This window comes from Neopelma chrysocephalum, unplaced genomic scaffold (assembly GCF_003984885.1).
Source record: "Neopelma chrysocephalum unplaced genomic scaffold, ASM398488v2 Primary Assembly neopelma1_59, whole genome shotgun sequence".
Taxonomy (NCBI): Eukaryota; Metazoa; Chordata; class Aves; order Passeriformes; family Pipridae; genus Neopelma; species Neopelma chrysocephalum.
In genome coordinates, this window is record NW_020897714.1 from 239480 (window position 1) to 251704 (window position 12225).

Sequence of the window (12225 nt, forward strand, 5' to 3'; positions counted from 1 at the left end):
GCTGGGCAGTATCCACAGTCCCACTGCACAAAGGACAACAAAAGAATGGGTCCTTAAAGAGCTGTCCTCCCCTCTCTGGCCTAAGCAAGTCTTAGCTTAAGGGTCCATTGACTAAATAGACCACGAAGGTCAGTTTAATACACTGGACTTCTTCTTTGTAACTCAAAACTTCTCACTCATTAATTTTATGCTTACAATTATGTGTTATTTATTTATTTATTTATTGTCTCCCAGATAATAGGGTTGCCAGAACTGTAGTAGCAAGGGTCTGTAATAATCTGTTGTATATTTATTGCTCTTCTGTGCAAACATGGCTTCCAAGCCATGTCACATTACAAATTGTGTGACTCTCGACTGTCACAACAAGCAGCACCCAAAAACTTCTACAGTCCGATCACAACACAACATGGGAGCATCACCCTTGAACAGGAAACACAGCCAGGGCTGGACTATTGCCTGCTTGGACAGAGGCTCTGAGAAGAATATCTCGAGTACCTGAGGCATCATGAACAGGGCACACCAGCTTGGCATGGCTGACTGGCAGTGCCAGGATAAAAGGAGGATATGGTGGATGGCAAGGACAGGGAGAGAAACACCTGGCCTTCAGTGCTATCCCCTCCTTGGCAAAGGCACAAGAAGTTGCTCTTCTGAAATATTTTTAAGAACTGTGGTAAAAGCAGAGACAGGGAAACCAATCCCACTGTGCCACTGTTTGATGAGGGTGCTCTAGAAAAGCCATAGTCCCAACCCAGTGCTGATGAGACTGCAGCAGGCCACAGTGAGCAGTACTCGAAAAACTAAAGCAGCATCTTTATTTTATATATAACTGCCAGTATAAAAAGTTTATTACATAAAAGCTGTTTTCTTTACAATATATTATATTGCTTCAAGCTGATGCAGAAAGTTCATACATTACAGTTCTACTTTGTTTACAATATATTCTGTTGGTTAAATGGCACCACTACAGTGTATTTTTAATACACAGTATTTCACAAAACTGTAAGGCCAAAAATAACATTGAATTGAGTTATTCAGTTTTTAAATTAGGCAACTTACCTATTTATTTGTTTTTCTTAGGGAAAAGTCTAAATACACAATTTGTAAACATTTGTAACATGCACCCTTCTTTTTTCTTAAGCAAATTAAATCTGTAGCCATTGAAATTATTCAGGTTAGCATCTACAAAGTTTTCTGCTTGAATATTGTTACTTAAATTTTGGAGAATATTTGCAGCTATATAATCAAAAAAGAAGTTTAAATGTAACTGTAGTACAAAACACCATCAAAAGCACTGAAAGGAGGAGCCTATATAATTATCCTACAGAAGTATTTATAAAACTTAAAAGGAATACTAAGTGTCAGCTCAGTGGTTTATAATGAAGCTATTAAAATTCCAGCCAGTAATCTTAACTGTAATGAACAGCATTTTAACATTCAATCCATGAGAGGTTAATGAAGGCTATGCACTTTGTGTAACACAAATCATTTCAGATGTTGGAGTTCACCAGATATAATTGGATTCGGGTGGAGCATGCGTCTCCTCGGCCCTTTTCGGCGAAGGCATGTGCTGCCTGTGCTTGCTGCCTGCTGGCCTCAGGGTGCTCAAACCGCTGCCTCCGTACCCTGGAAAATCATCCAGATCAAGAAAAAAGAATCCACAGAAGTGGGCTTGTGATCCACAGCTAATATCTCAAGTGGGAAGTCTCCCACATTTGAACAAAGGGTTTTGCTATGCCTTACAGAAGCACTCACACCTCTCTGTTACCCCTCGGGATGAACGAGGTCCTGCCAGACAGAAAGATGCCCTCACCTGACCAGGGAGCCCAGGAGACCATCAGCACACCCAGGCTGTCACTCAGCCCTGGGTTCACATGTGCACTGCCCATGCAAGGTGGGTGACAGTCATGATGATCTGCCAGCAACAGGCTCCCTGGGGAAAATCTGCACCAGCTACCTGAGCTAGGCTTTGTTTTATGGCTGAATGCAAAGAGAAAGAACAGCAGTGATCATAAACACCTAGGAGGAAAAAAAAAGCACTCTGAAACAGGCTTAGAGCTGCTTTGTTTTGGAAAATGAAAGCGAACAATAAAAATGGAATCCAAAGTATTATGTGGTAATTCTTTATAGGTTCCTTTATCCATCTCATTACTTAAAGCTCATGGAAATGACTTTGAAAAACTGAGTCCCCCGTTCAATTTTTTAATTACTCCTTTTTAAGATAACAGCTTTACAAAGGAGCCATTAATTTGATGAAATATGAAACAAGTCTCTCAAATTAACTATAAATCTCCTTTCAAGATTGGGAGATGTTTGGTTTCAGTTCAAAGGAGTGAATTGCAGTGCATGCATATGTATATGCAATTGAAGCCCTACGCAGACACTTAAATGGGGATGAATTTTACCTAAATGTCCTATTCACAGTTTCTTTGCTGAATACAAAGAGAATTTTGCAGTACTAAACATAGCAGGACTGTACCCAAACTCCAAATAATGAAGGATGCAAAATCTTGGAGCTGACAATAATGTGTAACTATTTAGTTCTCATCACAAGGCACGTATGAGCTTTGGTTTTGTTGTACAGGTAATTACTTTTTTGAGGATGATCACTTAGAGAACATGGTTTTTTTTCACTTGCTATCTGAGTTCTTTATAAGAGGAGTAGGATAGGAAGAAAATAATAATAATAATCTGAGTTCTTTATAAGAGGAGTAGGATAGGAAGAAAAAGTTCATACTGAACTTATGAATTGCAGTTCATATTGGTTCATTTCCATGTATCTTTTTTCTAGCCATAACTTATGGCATTTCTCCTTCAGAGAATAGCATGAATAATTAAAACACAAATCCCCTAGCTAACAACAGAAGAGTAGACTCCCTAAACCTAATTTTCACAGCAAAATCCATTTTAGTTAGGTAATACTCAGTTTTAAATGAAAATACTATATTTATCACAATACATTTTGATATAATACAAATCACAGGCATCATCAGCTTTTATTAAAAACAAACATTAGGTTGATGCTGCAATATAAAATTTTGCAAGATTTTTCAGATTTTTTATTATTGACACAAAACACTAAATGTGAATTGGTAGCTAACAGTGATAAACATTAATACCTCATGGGAGTATATGAAGGTTATATATTGAAGATCTGCTGTTGTAGCACTGTGGCACATGAAATATAAAATTAAATCTGAAGTTCTTACTGGATATATCCAATTGTATTCCAAATAATTTTATGGTAACATTTTAAACCCAGTAAAATGATCAGTTGCTATAAGAGGTGGCAAATGGACCAATAAATACAATAGAAATTCATTTTAAGGACTTTAACTTTGCTTTGGGACAATATATTTTGTATGCTATGGATAAAATATTGGGACAATATTGGGACAATACATTTTGTATGCATGGGTGTGAAGAGGAGGAGAAAACTCCAAAGTTGCTAAGAACAGATCTTGCATAAGTCTTCAAGTCTTCCCCAAAGTTTCTAAAGGACATTTCACTTTTTTTCTGAGTTTTAATAATTTTTAAAACCTGACAGAGTTTTATTTGTAAAAATGCCTTCCCAACATTTTAAAGCTAGCTAATCACTGAGGAGTACTGAAGGACTTGTATCCCTTCCATACGATGGGTGAAAGACAGGCCAGGTCAACTAGAAATCTGATTGATACCAGATTTTGGAATTTCTAATACAAGGTTGATCTTGGTAAAATAGTTTCAAATGATTCTAAGTATTTTTTTAAGCAGTTAAAATGATGAAGTATTGAAAATCTTTGGTTTATTGTTCGGATTAAGGATTAGAAAAAAATGGAGTGTGGTATTATTAATAATGCTGGAAAGACTCATCATCGGGTGTGTAAGACCTCAGACATGACTCTCAGGTTTGTTTCTCACTTACTTTTATTGCAATGTCTCCCATGCCAGCCTTCTTTGCACTGGCACTTGTTGGGCTCCACGCAGGTGCCATACAGGCCACAGCCAGGTTCACAGACAGCTGTAAAAAAGCAACCACATATGCCTGACCTCTTGGCATTTCATCCAAAGACAGTCGCACATTTGCTTTCCCTGCTGTTCCACATGATGGGTTGGTTCTGGCATAGGCTGGGGATCTCATAATACATCTGCGCCTTTCCACCGAGTGCATGCCGAGTCCCGAAATAATCCTCACACTCCCCTTTACCTGCAAGGTCTGGCTCAGTCTCTGGCAGAAAGAATCAGATTGAACAGCAGAGCTGTTCCAGAGCATGCACCAGAACCAGTGGGAAGAGGGCAGCCCTCTCACAAAATGTTCCTGTTGGATTTTAATGTGGCGAAGTATTGACATTTTATTAAGCATTTCTCTATTACTAAACTACTATTGCTGAGCTGACATACTGATGGTTTTCAGAAACTCAGAGTACAGAGGAGACTGTGAGGAGACTTTAGTAAAAAAAATGTTTCTGGTTTCATAATTCCCTTAAGTCTGGTGTATGCTCTATGTCCAGAAAGTTAAATAACTTGAAATACTTTGACAACAAACAATTAGTGCTGATGTTATATAAACTGTATAGCCAGATCGATGCTCCCACAACAAGGACTGATGGAGTGGCTTTGGTACTTACGCTTTGAACACAGGTCTCCCTGGTAGCCTTTGGAGCACTTGCATTTATTCCTACCGGTACATTTGCCTCCATTTTGACAGGGCTGATGGCATTTACCTAGAAATTGAAAACACAGGGATAATGGTCTTAGTACCCTGTGCCTACTATCTCCCAGGGGCTCAGAGAAGGGATTAGAAAACTCTCCAGTCTAGTAAGGCCCTCTGATTACTATCCACTATTGGTTGTTCAAACTGGCAGTGACGAAATAACAAGGAGAAGTCTGACGACAATCAAAAGAGATTTCAGGGCCCTGGGATGATTAGTAGAGGGATCAAGAGTACAGTAGTGATTTCTTTGATCCTTCTGGTAACAAGGAATAATATTGATAAAAATAGGCAGATCCATCAGGTCAATGAGTTGCTCCGAGGTTGGTGTACTCAGAAAAATTTTGGTTTTTTTGACCATGGGATGATCTACTCAACACCTGTCTACTGACACCTGACAGGATGCACATATCTCGGAGGGGAAAAGGAGTTTTAGTGCCGGAGGTAGTGGGGTTCATTGACAGAGCTTCAAGCTAGCTTGGAAGGGGGAAAGGGACAAAACCAGGCTGGTGATGAGAGATGGGATGGTGTGCCAAAACTTGAGGAAAGGAGCACTTGAGGATTCTTCCATGGGATCCCTCAATCTGCTTCGCAAGGTGTTGGCTACAATGTACCACTCCTGAAATGTGTGCACACCAACGCACATAGCATGAGGAACAAACAAGAGGAGCTTGAAGCTTTGGCCCAGTCCCAGAGTTTTGATCATTGGCATAAGTGAAACCTGGTGGGATAAGACCTGTGACTGGAGTGCCCTGTTGGATGGTTACAGGCCCTTCAGGAGGGATAGGCAGGGCAGAAGAAGCAGGGGTTGGCACTGTATGTAACAGAAGGGTTAGAATGTATGGAGCTCACAGTTGGCAATGGCACCGTTGAGAGCCTCTGGGTAAGAATCAAGGGGCAAACAAATAATGTGGATGTCATTGTGGGAGTCTGCTATAGACCTCCCAGCCAGGATGCTGACACTGATGAATTATTCTTTGAGGAACTAAGGAACACTTCCAAGTCAACTGCCCTTGTCCTTACGGGAGACTTCGACTTGACAGAAATTAACTGGGAGCATCACACAGCTCGTACAACCTGGGCCAGAAGATTCCTAAAAAATCTGGATGACAATTTTATGGAACAGAACCTAAGGGAGTCGACTCAAAAGAATGCCCTCCTTGATCTGCTGCTTGTCAACAGAGGGGATCTCCCGAGTGACGTGGAGATTGGTGGCCCTCTTGGCCGCAGCGAACACGAAGAGACCAAGTTTAAAATCTCTGTTGACAGGAGGAAAAGTGCCAGCAAAACCTCAGCTCTGGGCACGAGGAGAACAGACTTCAGGCTGTTCAGGAAATTAGTGAGTAAGGTCTCCTGGGAAAATGTTTTTGCAGGTGCTGGGGTTCATCAGTTCTGGTCACTTTTTCAACATCACCTCCTAAGGGCACAGAAGCAGGCAATTCCCAAATGTCAGAAGTCAAGCAGGCGAGGCAGAAGGTCAGCTTGGCTGAGCAGGGATCTTCTCTTGGGGATAAGGCAAAAAAGGAAGGCGTATGCCCAGTGGAAGCAAGGTCAAGTGACATGGGAAGAATATAGAGATGTTGCTTGCCGCTGTAGGGAGAAAATTAGCACAGCCAAAGCTCAACTGGAGTTGAAGCTGGACAGAAATGTGGGGGACAATAAAAAGAGTTTTTTCAAATACATTAATGACAATAGGCAGTATTAGAAATATCACTGGTCCGTTACAGGATGAGGATGGTCACCTCACAAACAGGGACAGAGACAAGGCAGGGTCACAGAGCAGCAAGTCTGACAGAGTTCAAGAAGCATTTGGACAATACTCTCAGGCACATGGTGTGACTCTTGGGGATGGTCCTGTGCAGGGCTAAGAGTTGGACTTGATGATCCTTGTGGGTCCTTTCCAACTTGGCTGATTCGGTGCTTCTGTGATTCAGTGAAGTGTCTGAGAAGCTTGCCTTGTACCTGAAAAACTTATCAGATGCTGATGTAAGAGTGACCAGGAAGACTCTGCTGCAAGTCTGTGCTTCCAATTTATATGCATTCTTCTGCTTTGAAAATGTGACAATAATTTGGCATGGCCAAAGCCCATGTGACCTTGCAGCTTTTGCAGCTTTTTTGCAAGTTGTGTCACTCTGACTTCGCAGAATCCCCCATGTGACCAGTCAGTATTGCCTCCTGCTCTCCTCAGTCTTCATGGGGGAGGCAGCACTGCCCAGACTATGCAGGTGCAAGGAGTGGCATCCAAACCTGGGGGCACAAGCAGAAAAAAATCTGGTGGCATCCAAGATACTCAAGGACTGACAGGTATGGCCGCTACTTGCAGATAATAAATTGGCCTGGCCTGTCAGCTTGTATCAGAGGCTGTGGAGTACCGTAGTGCTGTGGATGGTGCAATGAGGGATGTTCCACATGGCAGCTCAGAAACCAAAGGCACATTAAAAAAGCATGCCCTTCTTTCCTGTTTGATGAGAACAGAGCAACTTTGCTAACAGTAATTAGAACTGGCAGATGTTTTTCAAGGCTCCTGGTCTGGAAATTACTTTCCCTCACACAGAGGCTTTGCCAAAGGCAGAGGCAGGGTCTGGTGATGCTGTTATAGGAAGGCTTATTTGGCCCTGATCGCCTGTGATGGAGGAGGCCCACGTTGGTGGAGGAGATCCACAGTCAAGTTCTTGCTGGGCATAGCTCACACCAAAGATCTTCCTCGAACTTAACAACAAGTGTCCCATCACTAGACTATCAATACCCTCTTCGAATTTGTCTGCATTACTTAATTAATTAAATCTTCATTCTAGGAAGGGGAGCGCAGAGCCCATGAGCTTAATCATTCCCAGGCTGAGGGAGGCTCACTGTCACCTCCCTGGGCACTCTCAGGCCACCAGGAACTGCACCATCAGTCCATTGCCTCCTTGATACCCATATGTACTAGTGCAGCTTTTCTCATTATTGTCCAAAACCATTTTTCATCTTTTCCAATGCCACTGCATTTTCTAGATTCTTCAGAAAAGAGACAAAAAAAAACCTTCCTAGATTTAGCACTAATATTACCTGGATCTGTGAGGAAACAAAAAGTGTAACCTGGAGTGGCAAACTGCTGCCTTTAATTTCGTTTCCTTTTGTTTTGTTTTGTTTTTTTAAGAGACTTGCACGTGATAATTTAAGCATCAACACTAGCTGGCTGTGCTGAAAATTTCATTCATGATCACAGACTGCCCCCTTGGGAGCTCAACACCCCAGGCAGTGCTTGATCTGCCCTCAACCTCTGCAGACCTCTGTAATGCATGTGTGTACTGTCAATATAAAGGAAATACTTGTTCCTAATGTACATAATTATTCAAATAGCCCTGAAAAACACTTCATAAACAGCTGATGGAACTAACTGTGCTAAGGAGAGTTTCTGCAAAAACACTATTTCCCTGCAGGAGCCTCTGGAGAAGGAACCTACAGGTCTTCTAATTTTCAAACATTTGCATTCCAAGTAATTAATGATTGAAAGGAGCAAAGCTAAGGAAATCCATGAATTTTCCCGGTTCTTGAAATAAATCCGGAAAATATGGGTCATGAGATGTGACAGCAACTTCCACTGAGTTGCATTAGGCAAGCATTTGGCTCAGTACAGCTCACTTAACTTCGGACTAAGATATTGTCACAGAATGAAGGAAAGAGTAATAATTCTCTCCATTATTGACTGAGAAATGGAAAAAGCAACAAAACAGCTGGTGACAAATAAGGGAGGAATCCAAAACAAAATAAAACTCTCTGGAATCAAAGTGAAACACTAATTAGAGACAATGCATACCTATCACTAGAAAAAATCTGGAAGACTGCGCATGCTTGTTGGTATTGTAGACATCCAGTACATTTCCCAGGAGTCTTACAGAGGGATTCAACTATTAGACAAACACTCAAAACCTTTACACAATATTAAAAAAACCAAACAACAAAACCTTTCAGTTTTCAGAAGATGGCTTTCTGCATGTCGAAAGGTTTTCTCCCCTTGTTATTTTAAGACCTCCATGACTAAATGTAGCTGGACCTGGATCTAAGAGACAAGACTGAGCTGTGTTTCTCTTCTGGTGTTTCAAAGCCCTGTCTAGCATTTCTTGCAGTCTTACGCTGTTGTGCTGGCACTGGTGCGGTGCCCAGGGGTGGTAGCAGCTGTCAATCACGACCTAACAATTGCCATCCCAGCTTTTCAAGAGCCCAGGCAAGTGCATAGCTTTCCTTGCTCTCGCTGACGTGACCCCAGTTTAACTCTTAGCACACTGTTATCCTGAATTTTTTTTTCTTTCTTTTGTACAGGAACTAGTTTACTGCCTGTATTTTAATTAATTTGAGTTTCACAGGTAAGCCTTTGCAAGAACTCAAAGCAGTCGCACCTATCCTGAGCATTGACAACAATGAGCTTCAGCTCCTCAGACAGACCAATTAAATGTACTGCCCTTAATTATACATGCTGTAATATCAGTTCTAAGAATTCTCTTCAAAAAAACACCATCAGCATAAAATAAGTTTCTCTCTTTGAATCAAACTTTAATCTTCATCTGAAAAATGTCAACAAAGTTGACTTTTTGGGGACAGAAGAAAGCAATGGGGTTCTGTTAGAGTGTCAAATTTGAACTTGATGTAAGTAAACCATTGTAAATCCAGTGGAAACCCACACTGTTGTTCTTGTGACATGTGATCCAAATTTATATCAAACTTAAAAACAGTAAAGCTTTGCTGCTTCTGTTTGACTCAAGTTATGATAAGGTAAAAAGGAGTTGCAGAATGCCTTGTAATGCACAGAGATATGGTGAAACATTTACATACACCTACTGTTTATCTGCACATAAATACTAAACTAAGTTTAGGTCTTACAGTATTTGTGTTCTTTCTTTGCACAGTAATTCACTTATTGTCCTGTATTGGCTGACAGCAAGTTAGAGTTTATTTCCAAGTGTTTCCAAAGTAATACAAATTGCCTACTTGTGAGAAGAGCTTGTCTTGATGCATATTAAGAAATCAGCATTTACATATCCCAGACCAAATGCTGGTCTCTATGCTCCTGTGAAGGTGCTGAGGAACATCGGTGAGGTTATTTTACAGCAGGGGAAGTGTCTTGCACAGTGTCCTGTTAAAAGCTCTAGAGTCCAGAAAGAACAAGATCCAATTGTACGTTCCTCAGTTGCCTTGTCAATGCAACTTAATATGTTACATGAAAGCTCTCAGCTCTTGTGGTTCAATCCTCCTTTTATCCCAAACCCTTTCATTCCCAATTTATAGTAGCCCTTTCAGAGTTGTGGGCTCAAACCTTGCTGTGCCCAAGAGTGATTTGCCATAATGTTTGAAAATAGATGCCTCATGTGGGTTTGCAGCAGCACATCTGTCTGTCACAGGGTATTGCTTGCACACTTTGAGGATTGTTACCAAGCCTGGTTACTAGTGAAAACAAAACAAGGCAGGAGATGAGATGGTCTAGTAATGAATCAAACTTACGAGTAGGAAGCTCTCTAGGAGGCACGTGGTACCTGACTCTGCAAGTCCCAAACTGCCATGTGAGACCCTTGCTGTGAGTCCAGAAGAGGCAGGTTGTATGTCATCATTCAGACATTGGCACTAGAAGAAGGTGACATAAGTGAAAGCAAGGACACAGAGATGCTACTCACTAATTTCACAGTGGTCTCCTTCATAGCCTGAAGGACAAATGCATTTTCCCAAATAGAAACATGTCCCTCCATTGAAACAGGTTGTTGTACAGTTTGCTGAAACAAATAAAAAAGGAATTAACTAAGTCATTAATATGAACTAAGCCTGACTTGGACTTAATGTTTTCTGCTGCTTATCATAAATAAACATCGAGTAGGTTTTAAAAAGTAGGATTAACCTCTTTTCATCTGGTTTACATAGAAAGATTGAAATGTGGTTATTCCTACATAATGCTTTACATGGGCACACACACAAGTCAATATAGTGAGAAACAAGTGAATAATACAGCAATAAGCTCTCTGAGGACAAGACTGTGACATCTTTATCAATCCTCACATATAAAGTTCCTTGAACGATTAAGGTCCTATTGCTATTAAAACTGCCAGTGGTTGATGAAAGGAGCACAACCTAGGACTGGAAGCTACTTCTACAAGAGGATACTTCGCTACAGTTCTTAATTTATGCTTTGACTAGAAAGAAACCTTTGTAAGTTTTCCTGTGTGGTGACATAGATGCAAATGCTCTGTCTCTCACCTGCCAAATTACTTGCACTGTGTTTTCAGCAAACAGCTGGGATTCACATTAATCCTTCATAACATTGGAAACATTTAATTGCAGTGCACTTTTGAAATGTTATTTAAATGTGGCAAAAGTCTGTTCAAAGACTAAATACAAGTGAGGCAGACACTGACAACAACAGCTTGTGCAGCATAATGGGAAGGTTTCTATTATTTTGCCAAAAAGTCCTCTAGGATCTTTTCACTCAGTCTTTACTTCATATAGTTCTGCAACAATAAATGCAGAATGATGTTCTGCTCTGCCATGCGCAGGTTAGTTATATTTCTGCAGGACTCGGTTTTTTTCACATGGTAGCTTGGACTATTCCAAATTCTTGTTCTGAACAACTGACAGTCCATTTTTATCCTTCGTAAGCCACAATGCAGCAACAAAAAATGAATAGCCTGCTTATTTTTTCACTAGTCCAGATGCAGCACATTAATGTACTAAATAATTAGTAAAACTAATTTTACTACATGTAACTAGAGTTCAAACAGAGATTTTTTTCCCCTCCTAGACATATGTGACTTTTGTGGTAGGTCCCACAGCTTTTCAGTGAATCAACTGAAGCAGTTATCTAAATTACCTTTCACAGAGCTGGAGTATATGAATGCCTTGAAATCCCTATATTTTTCCAGCAGCTGCCAGGCTGTGCTAGAGCATGTATTTGAAGAATCACAGAATTTTAAAAACTTATTTACCTGACTTTTCATAATCCACTCCTAGAGGGGAACTACCACAGGTGAATAAAGAGAGGCTGCTGGATGCAGAGCCTGGGGGGTTTTAGCTGGCACTTACCTTTATCGCAGTTGATGCCATAGAATCCTGGGGGGCAGATGCAGAGGCCGGGGGTGATGCAGAGCCCACCATTCATGCAGCGAGGGACACACAGTGCTGAGGAGCAGGAGGAGCAGAAACAACATTGCTGGTGTGATAGCAACTGTCTATTTAAATACACAGCACATCAGCTCCTTAAGCTACTCTTCCTTTTGCTGATTGTTCTAAGTCACCTTTGCAAAGTGGGTTAAATCTATTACATTTCTGGTTTGTATCTGGCAATTTGTGTACAGTGTTACTGAAAACTGAAGGCTAAATTAAGGTCAAATCCGATTCTGTATGTAAGCAGAAACTGCTTCTTGTACCGTTTAATACCAGACAGAGGAGCACAAAGTACCCACATACACCTACACCCTCTGGATATTTAAAATACCGCCAGACAAGTCCTCTCTGTAACTGGATTCTGGTGCTTCAGCTGAGAAGGCAGGACAATCTCAGAGGGGTCAGTAACAATG

At 41.0% G+C, this 12225-nt stretch overlaps 1 protein-coding gene across 2 annotated transcripts in view; it reads right to left on the reverse strand.

Moving 5' to 3' along the window:
• Positions 1-789: 789 nt before the first annotated feature.
• The window catches only part of WIF1 (WNT inhibitory factor 1), a 44071-nt gene continuing 32635 nt past the window's right edge, over positions 790-12225 (reverse strand). For both annotated transcript variants that reach the window (XM_027680612.1, XM_027680613.1), the window contains 5 exons: positions 11732-11827; positions 10336-10431; positions 4605-4700; positions 3902-3997; positions 790-1623 (listed from right to left, as the gene is read on the reverse strand). In XM_027680612.1, coding sequence (XP_027536413.1) covers positions 1502-1623; positions 3902-3997; positions 4605-4700; positions 10336-10431; positions 11732-11827 — 506 coding nt within the window. In that variant the 3' untranslated portion in view covers positions 790-1501. The remainder of the gene's footprint in view (positions 1624-3901; positions 3998-4604; positions 4701-10335; positions 10432-11731; positions 11828-12225) is intronic.